We start from the raw sequence: 24,880 nt of genomic DNA on the forward strand, positions 1-24,880 counted from the left end.
GCGCTGTTCCTCCTCCATCCCTGAGATCGACACAACAATTACTGATTCCGTTTCGGTTCTTAGAACTGAGGAAAATCTTAAAAGGTATTAGCGATGCTGCTCCTGGATATGACGATACATACTATGGGAAAGCTAGTCAATCTGCCAGACAAAGCTTTACATAACCTGACCGACATTCAAATCAGATATGGGAAAACGGCAAATTACATGGCGACTCGCACACTTACGTAATTGAAACCGTACACAAACCTGCCAAATATCCTGAGTTAGCCAGTTCATATCGTCTGCGCACTCTTTCTTCGTGTGCGCCCAAAACTTTAGAAAGAATCTTGAAACCCCGATTGGACGGTTATTTGAGAGTAATTCCCTTGTTTCAGGTTCACAATACGTATTTCGAAAAGTAAGAGGTACAATTGACAGACAAAGGCTATTAATTATGAACGCAAAATACAATTATGCTTCTAATCGCTACTGTTTTCCGATGTTTCCAGTGTGTATGACAGCGGAATTTGAACATTTTTATACAGTAGCTAAAGTCGATGGGTGTTCCATATTTTATTATCTGTAAACATTACTCCATCTTTTGGCAACATCTAATATCTGTTACACAATAGGACAATATCTTGTACAGACCACACGAGGTATGCAGAAGAATGCTGCAAGGCTCCACTTTGAGTCCTGTTCTCTATGCACTGTAAAAATCCTAAGTTAGGTTGAAGATATCTGTGTGCACACTTTAGCTCTAAGCCTGATAATGACATTATTACGTTTAGACTGAGTGCAGAAGTGCTCTTCTCATAGACAAGCAGATCTGCTAGGCACCAAGTCTTCAGTGATTATCTTTACACTGCAGTGATGGACAATAACAACACCTGAATACAAGTAGGACCTTTTACTATTCACTTTAGAAGCACAATCAAAAGGCTTGGGCTTGATGTTGACAGCAGACTGATGAGGGTGCACCACATATTTATTTATTTATTTATCCATATACAAATTTCTTTGTATGGATGTCGTCATTATATATCCATATGTACATTATTTTGTCACATAAGATAGTGGAATACAAGCTATATATAAAAAATTCATAATATATATATGTATATTACACACACAATTTATCATTGAATTACATAATGCAGAAGAACCTGCTTCAATCAAAAGAAATAGATCACAAGACTCCTCTAATACTTGTATGAGTAAATTACAATCTAAAATGTCCACTTTATAATTGATTAACCTGATTATTTATTTATGCCAATTTTATGCTGCATCAATTCTCTAATCGAGTAAAAACTATTTTTTAGTAAATTTTCTTTAAGGAATGCTTTGGATTTACAGAGTTCCTTTACATCTTTTGGCAATTTAATGTATACCTTGACACCTTGGTAAAACATAGTGGTTTGGGTTTTAGTTTCATTCATTCTGTCTAGGTACAGGCAATTATTAATTCTGGTTTGGTGACCATGTATGCAGCTGTTTGCTAAATATTCCTCAATATTTTTGTGAATAAAAACTGTAGTTTGCGAGATATATTCACTTGGGTTTGCCAGAGTACCCCATTTTTTAAATAGCTCACTGCAGTGTGCTCTTTTGTGACTTTTGCTCATTATTCTGATAGCTCGTTTCTGCAGTCTGAACACATATTTCACATTTTGGGCATTTGCACCCCAGAATGTTAAGCTGTAACTTATTATAGAATGTATGTGTGCCAAGTATGACTTCTCTGGCATGAACTATTGCACACAGTAACTAACATTCGTAAGGCATAGCATGCTGTGCTAATTTTTCCCAAGCATCCTAATAAGTTCATCCCATTTTAATTGTTGACCAACATACATACCCAAAAAAATTTTTGCTGGCTACAAACCCTATGGTTTCATTTTGAACTTTAAGTTTTATCATATTTGGTTTTTTCTTTATATAGAAGTTTATGTTATTAATCTTTTTCACATTAAGGGTTACTTTGTTGTTATTTGACCAGTTGTGAACTGCCATAAGTGCCTTTTCAGCTTTTACATTTAACATTTCTAGTGTCCTGTCTGTAATTATTATATTGCTGTCATCAGCAAATAACACTGTTTCTCCTTGCATTACCCACTGTGGGAAGTCATTAATATAAATAAGAAATACTACTGGGCCTAACACACTCCCTTGAGGTACTAGTGTTCAAATATTCTTCATCTGAAAGGTGTTTCACTAAATATTTTGAGCTAGTTGAAATTTGAGATATCTCCACCCTCTGCACTCTGCCTACAAGGTAAGATCTAAACCATTTAGTTACAACCCCCCTGATTCCTAGTACTTTAAGTTTACCTAGTAGTATTTCATGATCAACTGTATAAAATGCTTTACTGAGATATAGGAAAATGCCTGTTACTTGGTCTCCTTTATCTAGAGCTTCTAGAACTACTCTTGTAAATTTTTCTGTAGCTGCCTCTATTCCCTTTCCAATCCTGAAACCAAACTGTTCTTTGCATAGGAGTTGGTATTTATTTAAGTAGTCCATAAGTCTGTTTTTCATAATAGTTTCTATTATTTTTGAAAAAGAAGACGGCAATGAAAATGGTTTGTAATTCTCTATATTTTCTGTTTCACCTTTTTTGTGTATGGGAAGATAATTAGGCAAGCAAACTGATGAGAACGACTTATTTATTATAATGTCTGCTAAGGGTTCTTTTACGCTGCTAGTGCAGTCTTTTGGTATACACATTGGAACTTCATCTAAACCTGTGGATGATATACTCTTGAAATGTACAGCACTACTGATGTCCTCTCCATTGGTGGGTAGCAGTAGCATTGTTTGAGATACTTAGTTCTTTGCCATTGTGTGTTGTGTTTCAGGAAGGTTTCCTTGCAGTTTTGTTGCTATATTACTAAAGTAGTTGTTTATAAAGTTTGCCAGGCTCATAGGATTATCTATTAAACTACCTTTATTTCTAATTTTTATGTTCATCTGCTACGATTTTGAGTTACCAGTTTCCGTTTTTACTATATTCCAAATGGCTCTGCTTTTATTGTTTGAGTTCTGTATGGTCTTTTCATCTGGGATTCTCTTTGCTCCTTAACAGTTTTCTGTATGTCCTCTTGTACCTGAGAAAAAACTGTAAAAAGGCTGGGTCACTCTTATCATTTTTGATAGATCTCAGATATTTGAGTGTTTCAGAGGATTTTCTGACACCTTTTGTTACCAAAGTCTCCCCAACAAAAAGTACTACTTTAGGAAATGTTTCCTCAAATTTTAACTTGAATATATTCATGAATTTGTTGAATTTTTCATTTACTTGTGTTCCCATATACAGGGCGTTTCAAAAATGACCGGTATATTTGAAACGGCAATAAAAACTAAACGAGCAGCGATAGAAATACACCGTTTGTTGCAATATGCTTGGGACAACAGTACATTTTCAGGCAGACAAACTTTCGAAATTACAGTAGTTACAATTTTCAACAACAGATGGCGCTGCAGTCTGGGAAACTCTATAGTACGATATTTTCCACATATCCACCATGCGTAGCAATAATATGGCGTAGTCTCTGAATGAAATTACCCGAAACCTTTGACAACGTGTCTGGCGGAATGGCTTCACATGCAGATGAGATGTACTGCTTCATCTGTTCAATTGTTTCTGGATTCTGGCGGTACACCTGGTATTTCAAGTGTCCCCACAGAAAGAAGTCACAGGGGTTCATGTCTGGCGAATAGGGAGGCCAATCCACGCTGCCTCCTGTATGTTTCGGATAGCCCAAAGCAATCACACGATCATCGAAATATTCATTCAGGAAATTAAAGACGTCGGCCGTGCGATGTGGCCGGGCACCATCTTGCATAAACCACGAGGTGTTCGCAGTGTCGTCTAAGGCAGTTTGTACCGCCACAAATTCACAAAGAATGTCCAGATAGCGTGATGCAGTAATCGTTTCGGATCTGAAAAATGGGCCAATGATTCCTTTGGAAGAAATGGCGGCCCAGACCAGTACTTTTTGAGGATGCAGGGACGATGGGACTGCAACACGGGGCTTTTCGGTTCCCCATATGCGGCAGTTCTGTTTATTGACGAAGCCGTCCAGGTAAAAATAAGCTTAGTCAGTAAACCAAATGCTGCCCACATGCATATCGCCGTCATCAATCCTGTGCACTATATCGTTAGCGAAAGTCTCTCGTGCAGCAATGGTAGCGGCGCTGAGGGGTTGCCACGTTTGAATTTTGTATGGATAGAGGTGTAAACTCTGGCGCATGAGACGATACGTGGACGTCGGCGTCATTTGGACCGCAGCTGCAACACGGCGAACGGAAACCTGAGGCCGCTGTTGGATCACCTGCTGCACTAGCTGCGCGTTGCCCTCTGTGGTTGCCGTACACGGTCGCCCTACCTTTCCAGCACGTTCATCCGTCACGTTCCCAGTCCGTTGAAATTTTTCAAACAGATCCTTTATTGTATCGCTTTTCGGTCCTTTGGTTACATTAAACCTCCGTTGAAAACTTCGTCTTGTTGCAACAACACTGTGTTCTAGGCGGTGGAATTCCAACAACAGAAAAATCCTCTGTTCTAAGGACTAAACCATGTTGTCTACAGCACACTTGCATGTTGTGAACAGCACACGCTTACAGCAGAAAGACGACGTACCGAATGGCGCACCCACAGACTGCGTTGTCTTTTATATCTTTCACATCACTTGCAGCGCCATCTGTTGTTGAAAATTGTAACTACTATGATTTCGAAAGTTTGTCCGCCTGAAAATGTACTGTTGTCCCAAGCATATTGCAACAAATGGTGTATTTCTATCGCTGCTCGTTTAGTTTTTATTGCCGTTTCAAATATACCGGTCTTTTTGGAACACCCTGTATATACCTCTGACCACGTCGGGCCAGTCATCACTTTGACCAAAGTGGTCTGATATCCCAAGGTTTTTCCAGTTAATTCACAGCATTTGTGGTTAATATCTGTCAGAATATGGTCAATTATTGAAGATGAGCGTTTGGTTACTATTGTTGCATTTGTTACCCATTGTGAGATACCATAACTGTACAAGATATTCAAGAACCTGGTGCTGACATCACCCATTTTCAGCATATTGATATTTAAATCTCCACAAATAATAATATGTACTTTAGGATTACATATTTTGTCCAACATTTGTATTAATTTAGTGAAAAAGGTTTCGACATCACCATTACGAAACCTATATAAACACAGCATTACACTTTTAACTCCACTACTGAAAGTTCAAAATGTTTTTTTGCACTCAAAGAAATCATATAACTCCTAACTATGAACTGTAGTTCTTTTTCCACATAAATACACTCCTGGAAATGGAAAAAAGAACACATTGACACCGGTGTGTCAGACCCACCATACTTGCTCCGGACACTGCGAGAGGGCTGTACAAGCAATGATCACACGCACGGCACAGCGGACACAGCAGGAACCGCGGTGTTGGCCGTCGAATGGCGCTAGCTGCGCAGCATTTGTGCACGGCCGCCGTCAGTGTCAGCCAGTTTGCCGTGGCATATGGAGCTCCATCGCAGTCTTTAACACTGGTAGCATGCCGCGACAGTGTGGACGTGAACCGTATGTGCAGTTGACGGACTTTGAGCGAGGGCGTATAGTGGGCATGCGGGAGGCCGGGTGGACGTACCGCCGAATTGCTCAACACGTGGGGCGTGAGGTCTCCACAGTACATCGATGTTGTCGCCAGTGGTCGGCGGAAGGTGCACGTGCCCGTCGACCTGGGACCGGACCGCAGCGACGCACGGATGCACGCCAAGACCGTAGGATCCCACGCAGTGCCGTACGGGACCGCACCGCCACTTCCCAGCAAATTAGGGACACTGTTGCTCCTGGGGTATCGGCGAGGACCATTCGCAACCGTCTCCATGAAGCTGGGCTACGGTCCCGCACACCGTTAGGCCGTCTTCCGCTCACGCCCCAACATCGTGCAGCCCGCCTCCAGTGGTGTCACGACAGGCGTGAATGGAGGGACGAATGGAGACGTGTCGTCTTCAGCGATGAGAGTCGCTTCTGCCTTGGTGCCAATGAGGGTCGTATGCGTGTTTGGCGCCGTGCAGGTGAGCGCCACAATCAGGACTGCGTACGACCGAGGCACACAGGGCCAACACCCGGCATCATGGTGTGGGGAGCGATCTCCTACACTGGCCGTACACCACTGGTGATTGTCGAGGGGACACTGAATAGTGCACGGTACATCCAAACCGTCATCGAACCCATCGTTCTACCATTCCTAGACCGGCAAGGGAACTTGCTGTTCCAACAGGACAATGCACGTCCGCATGTATCCCGTGCCACCCAACGTGCTCTAGAAGGTGTAAGTCAACTACCCTGGCCAGCAAGATCTCCGGATCTGTCCCCCATTGAGCATGTTTGGGACTGGATGAAGCGTCATCTCACGCGGTCTGCACGTCCAGCACGAACGCTGGTCCAACTGAGGCGCCAGGTGGAAATGGCATGGCAAGCCGTTCCACAGGACTACATCCAGCATCTCTACGATCGTCCCCATGGGAGAATAGCAGCCTGCATTGCTGCGAAAGGTGGATATACACTGTACTAGTGCCGACATTGTGCATGCTCTGTTGCCTGTGTCTATGTGCCTGTGGTTCTGTCAGTGTGATCATGTGATGTAGTCCTGTGGAACGGCTTGCCATGCTATTTCCACCTGGCGCCTCAGTTGGACCAGCGTTCGTGCTGGACGTGCAGACCGCGTGAGACGACGCTTCATCAAGTCCCAAACATGCTCAGTGGGGGACAGATCCGGAGATCTTGCTGGCCAGGGTAGTTGACTTACACCTTCTAGAGCACGTTGGGTGGCACGGGATACATGCGGACGTGCATTGTCCTGTTGGAACAGCAAGTTCCCTTGCCGGTCTAGGAATGGTAGAACGATGGGTTCGATGACGGTTTGGATGTACCGTGCACTATTCAGTGTCCCCTCGACAATCACCAGTGGTGTACGGCAAGTGTAGGAGATCGCTCCCCACACCATGATGCCGGGTGTTGGCCCTGTGTCCTCGGTCGTATGCAGTCCTGATTGTGGCACTCACCTGCACGGCGCCAAACATGCATACGACCATCATTGGCACCAAGGCAGAAGCGACTCTCATCGCTGAAGACGACACGTCTCCATTCGTCCCTCCATTCACGCCTGTCGCGACACCACTGGAGGCGGGCTGCACGATGTTGGGGCGTGAGCGGAAGACGGCCTAATGGTGTGCGGGACCGTAGCCCAGCTTCATGGAGACGGTTGCGAATGGTCCTCGCCGATACCCCAGGAACAACAGTGTCCCTAATTTGCTGGGAAGTGGTGGTGCGGTCCCCTACGGCACTGCGTAGAATCCTACGGTCTTGGCGTGCATCCGTGCGTCGCTGCGGTCCGGTCCCAGGTCGACGGACACGTGCACCTTCCGCCGACCACTGGCGACAACATCGATGTACTGTGGAGACCTCACGCCCCACGTGTTGAGCAATTCGGCGGTACGTCCACCTGGCCCCCGCATGCCCACTATACGCCCTCGCTCAAAGTCCGTCAACTGCACACACGGTTCACGTCCACGCTGTCGCGGCATGCTACCAGTGTTAAAGACTGCGATGGAGCTCCGTATGCCACGGCAAACTGGCTGACACTGACGGCGGCGGTGCACAAATGCTGCGCAGCTAGCGCCATTCGACGGCCAACACCGCGGTTCCTGGTGTGTCCGCTGTGCCGTGCGTGTGATCATTGCTTGTACAGCCCTCTCGCAGTGTCCGGAGCAAGTATGGTGGGTCTGACACACCGGTGTCAATGTGTTCTTTCTTCCATTTCCAGGAGTGTATTATGGACCATGTCAGTATCAGACAGTTTCTTCAAGAAGGAGGTATGCAGTTAAAAATCAGATGAAAAACATCCAGCATGAGAAGTTAAGAACATTAAGTGTGTTAAACAATCGGTGATCAGCAAGAGGAATTCCAGAGAGTTGATATTGATGTCGTCAATGTAACATTCATGCGACTTCATTTGTTCAAGATACTCAAACCCAGTTAATGCAGAAACTCCTGCGTTCATTTATTCCTCATTGTTACCGCCGTATTTTTCTCTTATTGCAGTTGTACAAAAGTTAAACTGATATCATGGTACTTTGAATTCTAAAACAGTTGATATGCATCAGTGCTTACTGCGAATTTTATTGAAAAACATATGCACCATATACGTTTGTGGAAAGTTAAGAAGAAGGACAACAGCAGTGGATATAAGAAAGCAGGCGCATATAATTCTGTAATGGTGAAAATAAGAGTAGGTGACTCTACAACAAACAGATAAACTGTATTTTTTTTAAAAGTTGTGGAATTATACCAAATTACTATTTCTTCCTGCTTTGAACTTAGAAATCTCTTTCATTATGTTAACCAGCATATGGAATTGGTAGCATACTTTCACTGAGTACTGTCCTGTGCCATAATATTTTGAACAAGTGTAAATAAAATTAAAAAAGTATCTATTCTAAAGAAGAGTGCAGTCAGAACATTGTGTAAAATAAATACAGAATATCTTGCACCAGTGCCTTCAGGGGCGTAGGCATTCTCATACTTGTGAGTCAATACATTTATTCCCATTTACTCCTTCTTCAAGATAGTGTTATAGATTACCATATGTGAGGTATTATTTCGCTCAGTGCTCGTTTGGACATTATAGTGCAGTTGAAAATTTTAAATCTTCGTCACTTCTTCCTGTTGCCAAAAATCTCAGTTTCGCTATCAGTCGTTCATGTCGTGAAAGTACTCTCCTTATACATATAGTTTGTAGTATTATATGAACAGTTATAAGAGTCAGTACATTTCTCCGTTTCTATCTGCAAATAATTTCGCCAGGTCGTTAGGTACACCGTGAAAGTTGTGGTGTTTTAATATTTTAAGTCCGTTGTTGCTTAAGGATCCACTGTCTTGAAAATTTAAATGGTTGTTTGCACCTCTGTTAACATTTCTTTTTAAACTAGTTTCGAACACAGACCACAGCAGAATTTCATGCGTTACGAGTTAGTGGTCTGAATTGAAATTGCGAAATAGTAGCCGTTTACCACTGATGGTACGGTCCTTGCCGACAGACATCGAGCCCGTGGTAGACTGAAGGGAGAACGTAAGAGTGTTAGGGTTTATCATCCTGTCGACATCGAGGTCATTAGAATCGGACAATAGATTGAAACAGTGTCATGTGGATGCACGAGATTTGCGGCGAATTATTACATGTGCAGACGTCTGCGCAGACAGACCGTTGTGTGTGGGCTAGCGTCTAAGTTATTGACCGATTCTTTTGCGAATGTCGCTAAAATGAGTACGAATTGGCGTTCGGTAGAAATCGATCGATTTCGTTGTAGTGATACAGTGATCTGTAGCGTAGCCGAAGAACTAGGTTAGGTGGAAAGGTGATGAACTGTTTGTGAGCTGGCGAAGGTAACAAACGTGAATGTAAAATATAGGTTGCGGTAACAGGCAGATAGACTTGTAATGTAGCCTAATGTTTACGTTTGCGCCATATTTAATGGGTCGATCTCTCCCGAGCGCCAGTTGTACCGTACTCACTTTAGTCGCTCGTAGCTTGTGGTCGTTTCAGAGGTTGTCTATACCGAAGAACACATCGAGTAGAATCGCTGGTGGGCAACTACATATTGTTTTGCTTCCTGACTACTGTCAAACTCGAATTGTGGGGGGCAGTAGCTGCCTCGTAAGGGCGGTAGGATAATGTGTTGTTAGCGAAATGGTTTTGGGATTTTTGATAACCTGCGTAACATGCCGCGACCAAAATCAGCCAAGTCAGTTTTCATAGAAAAAAATGATTCTTGTGTTCCTCGTATATTTCTCGAAGAGGTGAGTTGCATTTAGTTTTCTAAGTGATGACTTCGTGGCTATATCATTGTCGGTCTCCAATAGTTTCCCCAGTAGCTACTGAAATGGCATCGAATATGAAATTAAGATATACTTAATGCAAGATGTGGCTACTGACTTGTTGACAGTGTATCCGACGTTACATTTTATAACAGTTTATTGTTGCACCTCAATTTTCAATTCAGTCAGTTTGGGGGGCACCTTACCACGACTTGTGTTATTTTTCCAGTGCTGATGGGTGACGCTCCTTAGGTCTCTTTTTCCGTAATGTCCAGATAGTGTTTTGTAGATAGTTTCTGAAATTGCGGTAATTTACTCATATCAAATGAAAATAATTTAAACGACAATTTGGATAGACGTCTCAGCTCACAAGAACCCGAGCTAATTGTGCTGTTAAAGTTTTGGTTAGAGCAATCCATCCTAGGGATATGTTGGATTAAGTTAGATCGCTACTTCAGAACTGAAGACAGCCGTGACTGTTCAATTTTAACCAAAGAAAATTCTAGGTACTAAATGCAGTCTGCTTTCCTGCAGTAGTAACAGCTATAATGTCTGACTGGAACTGACAATTGTCTTACCCGTATAAAAGTGGAGGTGGAAATTCAATCCAAAATTACAGTCCTATAGCAATAGTATCAATAATATTGGAGATTATTCAACTTGTAACGAAAGACCAGTTAAATGGCGTTTACTTAATTAATCAAACCATTAAGCAAGGTGCAGTATGAATTACGAAGTAGGTTGTCAACAATTGAGACATTTCAAGAAGTTATTTGGACTTTAAAGTAGGCAGAGCACTTTAGCCACACTAATAGATCTAACCAAGGCTTTTGACACTGTCTCACTTAGTATTTGAAATAAGAAATCAGAAATACGTCGAACAACTAGAACAGTTAGCGCCACTGAAATCAGATTAAACAAGCAGAAACTAAGTAAAAGTTTAGATACAAAAATCTGACCTTTTCAAAATAATATAGGTAGTCTAACAAGGCTCTTTGCTGGAACCCACTTGTTAATTTTCTATATGAAAGATTTTCTTAATTTATTAGCATGTAAATTTGTGATGTGCGCTAATGATGTAGCTTTCATCGGAAATACGGAAGCGTCCGATCCCGCCCGTTTGCTTTGACCCATGACGTCACAAATATGGCGGAAACGACCATAAACCACGATTCCAATATGGCGCATATAAAGTCGTTAGGTACACATTATGAGGACGAAAATACATCGAAAAACACACACACACGTTCCACAAAAACCCTAATAACATTAACGGGACAAGCGCGGGAAAATGGGGGGGGGGGGGGGGTGTTTGGGTGGGGACAAACTAAATATAAACAGAGTTAGACACCCACCCCCATACAAAACAACGAAATAACCGACATCACAAAACTCCCCAAATACCACTAAACACAATATCATCTGGAATCGGACACTTCCCTTGACCTATATAGCTCAAAATCATCTTCCGATACCAATACCAACATTCACAGCCACACATTGGGATCGAACACTTCCCTTGACATGTTATCCTTACGACATCTACACATACAGCCATCCCTGGTCCGACGCCTGAACTTTAAGTAAGCTTCATTTCTTCACGGCACACTGAACACTTTAGGACTTCATCCAAAAATCCGAATAGTTGAAGAAATTTAATTAGAGACAACACACTGTCCCCCATCATAGCTGACAACCGGACTCTGTTGACCCTGTCAGTCATATCCATACCTACCAAAGACACATAGAAAGCAATTTATCAAATTTTACACACAACGCCACACTCGCAAACTAAACCAAAAACATCACCTAACGCACCAGCAGAGAGCACCACCGATCGCATCAGAACAACACCTACAAACACGCCACTTTCACAAACTAAATTCCGCGCCTTCGTGACGTCACACACCACAACAGCCTTACGTCATGGGTCAAAGCCGACGGGTGGGATTGGACGCTTCGGTCGACCCCTTTCATCTCATAACAGTGATGTAGGTGTAAATGTTGTCAGAAAAATGAAAGAAGCCGTGATGGAAAAGGAAAGTTGGTTCTTCCAGGAAAATATGTTGACAATAACCAACAATAAAATGGAACATATCTTCTTTTCCCCTAGAAATATTGATAATAAACTCAAGAACTCTGTAAAATTGTTAGGCATCTACCTGGATATTAAATTGGACTGGAACACCCACCCAGAAGGGATTTGTGGTAAATTAGCTTATTATATCTTGTATGGAAACTTAAACGTTTCATGTTGTATTATATTTGATCCAGTAAGTCGCATATATGCAATACAACACATTGGATAATGGACAAATCAATATTTATGACTATACCAAATGTAAATTTATAATTAGAATTCAATATCTGTAACATTTTTCAGTCTGTGTTCAGAAGCACATTGAGAGATGCTGGATTAGATGAGGAAGACACTAGAAGTAAAAGAGATGGGATACATGTAAGTGACATTAGGCATGCTGATGATACTATCTTGAAGGCAGAAAGTGAAGAATGGTTAATGAACTTCTTATTGAAGGTGAAGGAAGAAAATGCAAAGGGTGGTGTAATGCTGAATGTCAAGAAAACAAAAACTATGGCAACTCCAGCTGTCACTTTATGGCATATAGGAGGAGAAACAATGAAGATAGTTTATATGTTCTCTTGTTTCAGCTCCCAGATTTCTGTTGTTGGTGACTGCAGCCACAAAATAGAGATGCTTGTTACTTGATAGAAAGAGATAGACATAATTTTAGAACCGAAGATCCATATAGTAAGGCCAATAATCTTTCCATTTGTGATGTATGGATGTGAGATGTGGACATAAGATAGGCTGCACAGCAAAAAATAGAATCGTTTTGAGTTGTGATGTTGGAGGAAACTCTGAGTTCCATAGACTACAAAGAGAACGAATAGGTCAGTATTGCAGCAAATAAAATCAGATTGCACTGTGGAAGGTTTGATACTGATGCGAAACCTGATTACCTTGGACACTTAATGAGAAGGTATGATTCACTTACTTTGGACACTTAATGAGAAGGTATGATTCACTGAAAATGACCTCAGTGCTGTGGAAGAAGAGTGTTGCAAATAATGAGATGGATTGATGACATCACACGTGTAATGGATTTCAATCTGGAAAGCCTTCAGAAGATAGTGGAGAACAGATGAAATTGGGGGATTACGGGAGTGTCAGACTCCACTCGTCTACTTTGAACCATGTCATCATCAATATGGCGGAAATGGCTATTCTAAGGGTCTCCATTATGGCGCCTATGATGTCTCTTTATACACATGGCAACAAACACGAAACTACGTATAAATAAGACAATAACATCTCTCTCCTAAAATATAATCAAAGTAACGGGGCAGCCATGGGAAATTGGTGGGTTTTAGGGAGGGGACAAGCTAAATATAACAGTAAAAAAGACGCCACTATCCCAAAACACAAAATGACACTTCTCTTGACCTGTATAGGTCACAATGGCTGCTGACGATACCAAAACACAACGCCTACAGCAAAAAACTACGTAAATTGGAAATCGGGCATTTCTCTTGACCACAGCTGACGATACCAAAACACCAATACCTACATATAAAACTACGAAAATTAGAATCGGTCATTTCCCTTGAACTATATAGGTCAACCATAACTGTTTTATACAAAAAAACCCACCACCTAAAACTAAGAAAACCAAAACCACAAAATTTCAAAAGTCAAACATCCATACATAATCAACACATTCAATACACAAAACATTACAGCTCTAGAAAAAAAAAAAAAAAAAAAAAAAGTACTTACCACCAACAAATGTCGGCACTGCAAAGTGGTCGGCCAACACACACACACACACACACACACACACACACACAGGGCGCCATCAAACTCAACAAGGCGACATCTACAAACACAACCAACTCAAACTCCGTGCCGTTATGGACGTCCCACACCACAACACCCTTAAGTCTTGGGTCAAAGCAGACGGGAGAAAATCGGATGCTTCCGTTGAACTGAAATTGGCATGCTTTAAATCGAGGTCCACAGAGCCAGAATCATGGTGAAGGGGAGGGAGGGGAGGGGGGGGGGGAGAGAGAGAGAGAGAGAGAGAGAGAGAGAGAGAGAGAGAGAGAGAGAGAGAGAGAATTTACATTTATGAGCAGATGTAGAGGGAGGTGCACTGATAGTAATGTGGCACTAACAATGTTGTACATAGAAGTGGCACTACATCGACTTTTCACATGAGCATCATCACAGATGCATCTATGGATGGAGACTACGAGGAGATCTAAAGCTTCAGGACAGCATTTATCTTGGAAGGTGGGGGGGGGGGGGGGGGGTGTAAGGGAGTTTTGTATAGCACATAGTCAATAATTAGGGTTCCATTCACATTGACTCTGTGCATGCAGTAATTATTCTAATCTTATCCGTACAATACCTATGTGAGTGGTATGTATGGGGTTGTATAACTGTTTCTTGAAACTTCGTTAATAGATTTTTCAGGGTAGTTTGTCTCTCTTCGAGAGTCTGCCAGTTCAGTTCCTTCAGTATCTCTGTGAGACTTTCCCATGGGTCAACATGGGTGAACATTCATGCTGCCCTTCTCTGTATTTGTTCAATATCCCATGTTAGTCCTGTTTGGTATGGGTGCCTTACACATTTGAACAGTATTTTAGAACCAATAAACCAAAGGCTGCTTCATCCACAAATGAGACTGTGATAATTCTGTTTCATATCCGTACTAAGATACACCCAGGTATTTTTATGAGTTACTGATTCCAACAGTGACTCACTTATATTACAGTCATAGGATACTATTTTTTGTTTTGTTTTGTGACATGCACAGTTTTACATTTTTGAACACTTAAAGCAAGTTGCCAGTTATTGCCCAGTTCAGAAATCTTATTGATATATGACTGAATAATTATGCTGATTCTTTCAGGTAGTAATTCATTAGCGGTGACTGTATAATCTGCAAAAAGTCTGATGTTGCTATTAATATTGCCTGCAAGGTCATTTATATACAACATGATCAGCAAGGGTCCCAGCACACTTCCCTGCGGTGCACCTGAATTTACTTCTACATCTGGCAATGATTCTCTGTCCAAGATGTCAAGCTGTTTCCTCCCTAGCAAAAAGTCCTCAATCCAATCACAAATTTTGCTTTATACCTTATATGATTGTACTTTTGACGTTAATTGTATGTGTGGTACTGAGTCAAATGTGTTTTGGAAATTAATAAATACTGTCTCTACCTGACTGCCTTAATCCAAAGCTTTCATTATGTCATGAGAAAAGTGAGAGTTTTGTGTCACATGATTGTTTTTCTTTTTATTCCATGATGGTTGGCATTGAGGAGGTCATTCTAATCAAGATACCCCATTACCGTGTCTAGGTCATCTGCAACATAATCACTGTGATCACTGTGCTGACAGTCTGTGGTGCTAGACATCTTCACAATGTATGTTATGGTACTTGTGTTGCTGCAAACAACTCCATTTCATGACCCAAGGTATTGAACACTCTGTACAATCCTGCTAAGCCGAGCTAACAATGTGTGTGTTTTCTGAGGCAATGGTTATGTGGTGCTGTTGAGTGATGAGTATGGCCATCCTGAAGCTATTGATATACTGTTGACAGTCTCAGTAGGCCGCAGTCCGACCACTGTCGAAATTCAACACTTGCTGGCCGACATTTCTCCTCTGTGTACTAGGCATAACAAGGTACTTGCATCAACAAACTACATACAGACATTATTTCTTAATGGGAAACCTGCTGCACGATTTTTCCTTATATGCAGAATGTATCCCTGAAATGCCAATCAGTTGCGTATTCAAGCATATAGAGCACTTCATGCCCATTTGACTTCTGTTGCATGCTGTTGCAGTGTTAATGGCCAGAAGAGTAATTCCAATCTAGTGCTAGGGGAAAAAAAACCAGCAGTGAGTAACTGGGAAACGGTAAATTTGGATTGGAATAATTATTGCAAGAATGGGCTGAATGATAGGTGTGGTTGCACACATAATGCTAGTGAGGGTATTATATATCCTCAGAACATAATAATTTTACTGAAATTGAGAATCAAAAGTCGATGAAAAAATGTTAGTTAAATGATTTTGTAGATCATTTGTCTCTGAAACTACAATGGTGGCAGAGTGCTTTATGATAAGTTTGGAGAATCTCACATGTTAGTTTTCCTGATCATGCAATGGTATTAAAAGTTTTTAATCCTCAATCAACAGACTGAGATACTTGCATAATAAGAACAGATGAAACAGGGAATTGTTAGAGATTGTACTAAATGTCATATCAGAAAAAAATTCCTTAGCCTGTTAGGGGACTAATTGATCTTCTGATTAAAGGAAGAACCTAACTGCTTAATTTACTTAAAATTGTAGAAGAAGTGAATGACTATAAGGCTGTTATTGCATCGAGTACTTCAGGTATTAATAGGAATGTTGAGAAAGGTAGGAGTGTGCTTCCACTTGGCAACTGATTTATCAGATCACACAGATAATGATGACAGGAAGCAAAGAGTTATGTACAATTTTTCACAGAAAACTATATTTACACAGCTACCATTACTTTTCTGTACTTCAAGAATGATTTAAAACTAGCTAAATCACAAGTAAAACAGTCACATTAAAAAGATTTCTCATATATGTGACCTGATGGGTAACACCAGAGGCCCCATGAGACAGTTGTATATAGGGAAGCCACAGTGACAGAAAATTACAGAGAAATGTGGGGAGCTATATAGAGCAATGAGTATTGGTGCAGGAACTGACCCTTACACTCAGCTTAAGCAATTGTAGCACTCTACATATAAACATGTGGAAGGATCCATTATTATTTGATTGACTGATATGCAACAGTTGCAACTGTTAAATATATTGGAGTGTGCATCAAGAGCAATCACATCAAACTAGTTGTCGGAAAAGGAGATGGAAAATTGAGATTCATTAGAATAATAATTAGGAAATGTAATGAATCCTTAGAAAATGTAATTCAGCCTCGAAGGAGGTACCTTACAGAACACTTATCTGACCAATTTATGTTTATCATGTTGCACCCAAATCTGAGAGTAGGGTTGGCAGTGAAGTACAACACTAAGGATTAAAATCATGTTTACTATGATCCTTCAACAGAACACAGCAGTGTGGATGAAATCTCAGTCGTTGCTGCATTAAATGACACTATTAATGAACAGTGGGATGATCCAGCATTGCTGAAAACCTGGAAGCCTTGGAGGAGGGACAGAGTGAAGGAGAATTCCAGTTAATAAACAGAATGTTATATAAGAGGAACTAAAATCTGACGGGACGAGAATGGTTGCTCATCATACCAATTCATCTAGGACCAGCTATTTTGCAGTGTTCCCACTACACTCCAAAATCTCATCACCTCGGATTTATAAAGATAGAATTGGATGCAGGTATCACTGACCAAGTCTCTACTGATCCATTAGATACTGTGTCAGCAAATGTAAGGAATTGCATCAACAGAAGCACATATCACAATTATCTCTGAGGAACTTGGTGCCAGTTCTGCCTGCAGCAGCGCTATTCCAACAAACTGGAATCAACCTCCTGGGGAGATCACAGAGCCTACTAACAATAATCGACGGATAATAGTCTTTACCTCACATGCTACGCTGTCACCACAGCTGTGCTGATGGCTGAAGCTCTGGTAATTGCAAGGTTCCTTATAAAAGACACCATTTCGAATTGTGAAGCACTCAAAGTTATGACATCTTATTGTTGGAAAGTTTTACATTCTAGACTAGTATCGGGCATAATTTCACACTCCGATGTCACCCAAAGGATGACAATTACCTAGCACACATAGATGAATGGCCTCACAGAACCCCTGAACAAGACATTGACAAATACACTCTCAATATACGCTGATGGTGAACAGAGAAACTGGGATACAGTACAGGCCATTTGACATTCCCATAAAACACAGTGAAGCAAGACACTACAGGCTGTTGAAGGATTACAAGACTGTCGGAGTTCTTACGTACGCATCGGCTTTAGCATACCATTTTGACATCTTACTCCTGAAGCCTCAGTTGCCATCTTACTAATCAGCCCAATGTATCTTTTAGGCTTGTCAATAAGCTTAGAGAATGGCGGCCCACCACATTGGTCGAAGATTTATGAAATAAATACAACTAGAAGTTTTTGATGGTCTTAACAACTGTATAGTTGTAGAATATTGCATCTCTGGAAGCATAAATTACCATTTGTTTCGGCACCTTTCTGAATTTGACTAGGACTGAACCCGTCCATAACCTGTAGCATCCATGTGAAATACTGCCTTGGCAGTATCGTCATACAGTGCAAGGACTGGAGGTGATGTTAGCACGTTCTTAAGGACAAGGAAAGATTTTTCTTGCATCTCATTCTGGGGAAAATTTGGAAGCTCCCTGTAGTTTTTCTTCCAAGGGACATGGCTTGGTCCTATATGGATCACTTGTAGTATGAGCACATTCCATGAAAGTTTCCCATATCACAATGCTGAGGAGTCAAAAACAATGTATGACTGCTCTTATTGGGTAAAGTGTACTTATGATGTATTGCAGCTCTTTTGTTGTGTAAGGTTGTTTGCAATTTGTTTTCATTGTACATAGCCAATCAGTTGATAGGATAAGTCAGACAGTTAGAATCACTGAATATAATGATTTCTATGGGCAGAAGATATGAGTTGATTATACGGTGAGTGCCACAATAACTTGAGCTGATCTGGTTATTATGGATTTCAAGGTTGCTTGTTGATTCATGTATGATGCGTGGGACTTAAAAGGGAAAGCAGGAAAGGTTTGGACAGGGGCCTAATCAGTTACAGTTGGTTGAACAGAAAACACATACACTTAAAAAAAAAAATTCTCAACAATCATTTTTAAGATTTTACTTCGCTGGTGGCTAAAAGCCTTATTAGAAGAATTGCAAGTTATTGTCAGCTGAAGGCCACAAGAAATGTTACACACAATCAGCGGATGAAGGCCTGATTAAGAAGGTTCAAAATTATTCGTTGGTTGAAGGCCAGAATCAATTTCAAAATACACAATGGCTGAAGGCCTGAATTACAAATAAGGTGGACAATTACACTTGTAAAAATACTAAAACCCTTTCTAATAATCTTAATAACTTGTAAGAAGCTATAGTGATGGTTAAAGGCCACAAGCAATGTTACAAACAATTAATGGCTGAAGGCCTGATTTACAAGTGGGGAAGGCAACAACATGTTAAGACATTAGGGTAAATTTTAAAAAATTGTGACAACTTGTCCAAATAAGACAGAGTGATCCACAGACAGCACTCCCTGGATCGATCTGAGGAAGGTGACTACAGCTGTGTAAGCAGTGAGACAGGCAGCCAAGAGTTTTATTCACGTAACTGAATGGCAACTCACTCTAGGGGTAGCTTAAGTGCCGACTGACAGACTAACAAATCTGCCGAACGTCTGATCACCGGTACAAAAATAGAATATTTTTAGACAAGGGCGAAGAGATGGAGAGCACCATGTCTTCAGAAACACACCCATGGCCAAAGGAAACACTAGAACCAAGGTAGACCTCCTAAAAACCTATGCACAGTACAATTCAAGAGGCTGTCAAACTACACGCCATGTCGGACAGCATCAACACGACGAGGAAAGGTACACTGCCAGAAAAGTACGCTAACCTCCAGGGCAGGTAACTGGGGCGTTAGCGACCACAAGGCAGAAAATACCGCTGGTAGCACTTCACTAATAAGAGTAATACTAAATCCAAACTAACATCAAGGAGTAGAAGGTGGCAGACACCACTTGTTGCAGTTGGTCTCACCGACCTTGGGAGAAGCAACAGGCAGACAACAAGATGATCTCAAACAGTGGAGGTTTCAGTACTGGACACTGTTCACTCAACTTCAAACTTCCTGGGTTCGGTCGTCCGCTACAGCCCTTCGGTCCAACAGTGTCTGCACACCGCCGGCGGTCCCAGCCTGCCCTCGCGCTGCAGACCTCCTCGCTGCTACGTCCGAAGCCGAACTGATGTCCATCCACAACTCCTCACCAAATCCCCCCAGGGGGCCAGTAGTCCTTTCATGGGTATGTGTGGCACACACAGGGCCCCAAGCTATTGCAGTCTCCTTTCCTTTCCCTGAACCTTTCCCTCCCTATCCTTGGTCCTTTGTCCCTACCTCCTCGTTTCCCTCTTAGTGGACTTCATGTCGACCTTGCTATCCTCCTGGCTTTGTTTTGGTCTGTGCTATTGTTTAGTTTGCTGTTTCCATGTCCTTTTCGGCATTTTTGGTCCCCTTGGGGTTTGACCCCCATTTCCAAAATTTTCCATTCAGTGTGAGCCCAACCTAGCTTCCATGGTGCAGGTTCCTCTCCTCCTCCCCTCCCCTTTCCCTTTGCATCCTGCCCCCTCCCCTGCTAGGCCACCAGCATGGTAGCCAGTCCGTGTGGTGGGGCTGTTAAGTACCCACTTGGCTGAGCCCCCTGAAACCACAGGGATCACACTGCTAGTACCTGAACTGTTAATGCCTCGTGTATGCCCAGGAGTCAATGCTCATCGTTTTGGGGCACCAGAACTCCCGGCAGTGGCCACCGTGCCAGACGGCCCTAGCTGTGACTGGGTGGCGCCCATGGGCCGAGCCCCTGATTGGAGTGGGTGGTACTAGGACGGATGCCTTGTGCATGAAGCGACAAAAGCTTCACCATCCTGGCCATCCTATGGCTGTCTCTAAGAGTGGTAGCAGACGTGACACTCCTTCTTCTGATCCTCGGCCTTCCCCTCCCTGGCCACCCCCTGGGAGGAGGGTCAGGCTTGCCAGCTTGGGTTGGAACCTTTCCCTCAGTACCTGGTTTGTACCAGGACAGATGGCGGTAGTTTTGCCGTGACCAAGCCTTTGTTTTTCGTGGAGATGATTGAAGATAAGTATGGCAAAGTTGAATCGATGAGTAAAATGCGGTCCAGTGCTTTGCTCATCACGACATTTTCAGCTGCCCAATCTGACGCCCTGCATGTTTGTGACCATCTCGGTGACGTCCCAGTCTCTGTCACATGCCACCATTCTTTGAACTCAGTACAGGGCATTATTTTCCACTGAGATCATCTTCTGCAAACTGACGAGGAGTTCCGTGCTAACCTCATGCAGCAAGGCCCTCCAAACAATTGCAGCCCCTGCGGGTTCGGGGATTAGAATAGGCCCACGGTATTCCTGCCTGTCGTAAGAGGCAACTAAAAGGAGTCTCAACTGTTTCGGCCTTTAATGTGATGGCCCCCTAAAGGGGTTTGACCACTCTATTTCAAAATTTTCTGTTAGTGCGTACCATTTGGGGAAGGACGCCTTACATGGTGCATTCTACAGGGCTATTACAAATGATTGAAGCAATTTCATAAATTCACTGTAGCTCCATTCATGGACATATGGTCACGACACACTACAGATATGTAGAAAAACTCATAAAGTTTTGTTCGGCTGAAGCCGCACTTCAGGTTTCTGCCACCAGAGCGCTCGAGAGCACAGTGAGACAAAATGGCAACAGGAGCCGAGAAAGCGTATGTCGTGCTTGAAATGCACTCACATCAGTCAGTCTTAACAGTGCAACGACACTTCAGGATGAAGTTCAACAAAGATCCACCAACTGCTAACTCCAATCGGCGATGGTATGCGCAGTTTAAAGATTCTGGATGCCTCTGTAAGGGGAAATCAACGGGTCGGCCTGCAGTGAGCAAAGAAACGGTTGAACACGTGCGGGCAAGTTTCACGCATAGTGATGTGAAAGATTCAATGTTTAAACCTCCTCTACCAAGAAACGTGCCAGAACTGCGAGCTCGCATCAACAATGCTTTCGAACTCATTGATAGGGACATGCTGCGCCGAGTGTGGGAGGAACTTTATTATCGGCTTGATGTCTGCCGAATCACTAAAGGGGCACATATCGAACATTTGTGAATGCCTAAAAAAACTTTTTGAGTTTTTGTATGTGTGTGCAAAGCATTGTGAAAATATCTCAAATAATAAAGTTATTGTAGAGCTGTGAAATCGCTTCAATCATTTGTAATAACCCTGTATATCCATCTTGTCCTAAGATCTGGCACACCCGATATTGTCATGGAGTTGGACTTACACCAAGCTTCCGGCCACATCAGCTGCAGTGTGTACCAGGTAGCATACATTCCATCCATTGTGCACTTCCATCTTTGCCCTCGTCATATCCATGGATATTTGACACCCGACATCCAGCATGGTAGCCAGTCCGTTGTGGTGGGGTCGTCGTGTACCCTCTTGGTGGTAGCCCCCTGACTACACATCGATCGCACTGCTGATGCCTGAGCTGCTACCTCCCCACGTATGCGGAGGAGTAGATGCCTATTCCTCTGGGGCATCAGGACTACCGGCAAAGGCCGTCCTGCCAGGTGGTCTTTGCTGTGGCTGGGTGGCGCCCGTGGGGAAAGCTCCTGGTCGGAGTGGGTGGCATCAGGGCAGATGCCCCGCAATGAAGCGTGGTAAATCATCTTTCGCTGGTGGGCCTCCACCAGCAGTCTCTAAACGATCGAGGTCTAACCTCAATGGCAAGAAATATGATCGGAGATCATTTCCCTCCCTGGCCACTCCGTGGGAGGAACATGTGGCTTAAGATGGCAGTGCAGACTATTCACCCCAGTACCTCATCTGTACGCGAGTTGATGGTGAATCATTTATGTCGACCAAGCCTCAGTTTTTTGTGGAGCACATAGAGGACAAGTTCGGGGAGGTGGAGGGCTTGTCCAAAATGCGCTCTGGTTCAGTTCTAACCAAAACAGTATCCTCTGCCTAGTCACGGAGGTTGCTCGCTTGTGACAAGTTGGGTGATGTTTTAGTTACCATCACGCCCCATAAGAGTCTAAACATGGTCCAGGGTATTATATTCCACAGGGATCTTCTTCTGCAGTCAGACGATGAACTATGCGCCAACCTAGAACAACGAGGTATTCACTTCGTCCGGCGCATCCATCGGGGTCCGAGGGATAATCAGGTAGCCACCGGTGCCTTCATCTTGGCCTTCGAGGGTGATGTCTTACCCGAAAAGGTCAAGGTGATGGTTTACCGCTGTGATGTGAAGCCATATATCCCTCCTCCGATGCGGTGTTTTAAATGCTGGAAGTTTGGGCATATGTCATCCCGATGTACTTCTGGCATCACGTGTCGAGATTGTGGACGTCCTTCACATCCCAATACTCCATGTGTCCTGCCTCCCATCTGTGTTAACTGCGGGGAACACCATTCCCCCTGCTCGCCGGACTGCCAGGTATTCCAGAAAGAATGGAAGATCATGGACTAAAAGACCCTGGACCACCTGACCTACGCTGAGGCCAAGCTGAAATGAGAGGCTACATCCTGTGCCAATGATGTCAACCTACGCCGCTGCTGTAACAACGGTTCTCCCCTCTCCCGTGTCGTCACATACGGTTGGCTCTATGATCCGTCAGAATCCACCATCCCCCTTGATTGTGGGGGGCGCATCACTCCCTGTTGCTCCTGCACCATCTACTTCAGGAGCAACACCCCCCCCCCCCCCCCCCCCCAACCATTGAAGACATCAATTCCCACTTCCCAGACGGAGAAGTGTAAGACTTCTTCGGCTCCTCTCTCCAGGAAGGGGTCCCTTGGGGACCTCCCTTCACAAGTTCAGACCAGCGGACACTCGCAAGTGGCTGAATCAACCACCGGTCGCTGGTCGTAGGACCTCACGGGTGTCGTCCGTCCCTGAGACTGACCCAGTGAGGCCATCCCAGCCTGAACCACCGATGGCACAATGCTAGAAGCAGAAAAAGAAAAAGGTTCCCAAGAATCCCGACATTGCTGTGGCACCCGTCCCACCGCTTCCTACAAGCTCAGCATCTGAGGATGAGGTCGAGATTCCGACGTCTGCTGAAGACCTGGATCACGCCGGACCCTTGGACGCAGTGGATGTCACTCGTATGGGTACTGAACCGGTGGCAGCAAGTGACCAAGCGGCGTAATCTGCCTCTCCAGTTCCTTCACACCTTTCTCAGCCATGGACTATGTCATCCTCCAGTTGAGCTGTGGCGGTTTCTTCCACCATCTTGCTGAGCTTCTCAGCCTTCACCCTTTCTTCTGCATTGCTCTTCAAGAAACTTGGTTTCCAGCTATGCGAACCTCCACCCTATGTGGCTATCGGGGTTATTATAAGAACCGGGCAGCTTATGAAGGGGTATCTGGTGGCGTCTGCATCTATGTCCTTCACTCTCTTCACCACACTGCGTCTAGATCTTAACCTGCCAAGTACTTTCGATGCCATTTTAGCGGATGACCCACGAGCAGTTGCTCGTGGTCTTCGTTTTATCAATTTGACAAACCTCTCTCAGGACATTTGATGATGCTGTTTTTTAATCCTATGCCTGTCAGTCTGTCTTTTATCGTGTTTTCCCTGTTAGTTGTTGTTGTCCACTTGTGCCTCGCAGTGCATTCTTAGAGTAGTCAGGGCGCTAATGACCATTGAAGTTGTGCGCCCTAAAAAAAAAAAAAAAAAAAAAAAAAAACCTCTCTTCACAGCGAGTCTGTCCCTCTACAAACACCTTTAGAGGCTGTCGCTGTTTGGGTGTGGACGCCACAGGCTGTTACTGTCTGCAGTCTCTATCTTCCATCAGATGGTGACGTCCCGCAGCATGTCCTGGCTGCGCTGATAGCCCAATTGCCGCCACCTTTCCTGTTACTGGGCGACTTCAACACCCATAACCCTCTGTGGGGTGGGTCAGTGGCAGCAGGTCGAGGCTCCACCATTGAGCATGTATTGACACAGCTCGACCTTTCCATTTTAAGTGATGGTGCCTTCACACATTTCAGTGTGGCGCATGGCACGTACTCAGCCATCAACCTTTCAATCTGCAGCCCTAGTCTCTTACCGTCTGTCTAATGGAGTGTGCATGATGACTTGTGTGGTAGTGACCACTTTCCTATCTACCACAGCGTCTCTCTTCTGGGCGCCCTTGCAGATGGGCTACGAATAAGGC

The 24,880-nt window shown here is 43.5% G+C and overlaps 1 protein-coding gene across 1 annotated transcript in view; it reads left to right on the forward strand.

Moving 5' to 3' along the window:
- The first annotated feature begins 9,633 nt into the window (after positions 1–9,633).
- The window catches only part of LOC126101021 (quinone oxidoreductase-like protein 1), a 133,635-nt gene continuing 118,388 nt past the window's right edge, over positions 9,634–24,880 (forward strand). The window contains exon 1 of the mRNA XM_049911688.1: positions 9,634–9,854. Coding sequence (XP_049767645.1) covers positions 9,777–9,854 — 78 coding nt within the window. The 5' untranslated portion in view covers positions 9,634–9,776. The remainder of the gene's footprint in view (positions 9,855–24,880) is intronic.

This window comes from Schistocerca cancellata, chromosome 9, assembly GCF_023864275.1.
Source record: "Schistocerca cancellata isolate TAMUIC-IGC-003103 chromosome 9, iqSchCanc2.1, whole genome shotgun sequence".
Taxonomy (NCBI): domain Eukaryota; kingdom Metazoa; phylum Arthropoda; class Insecta; order Orthoptera; family Acrididae; genus Schistocerca; species Schistocerca cancellata.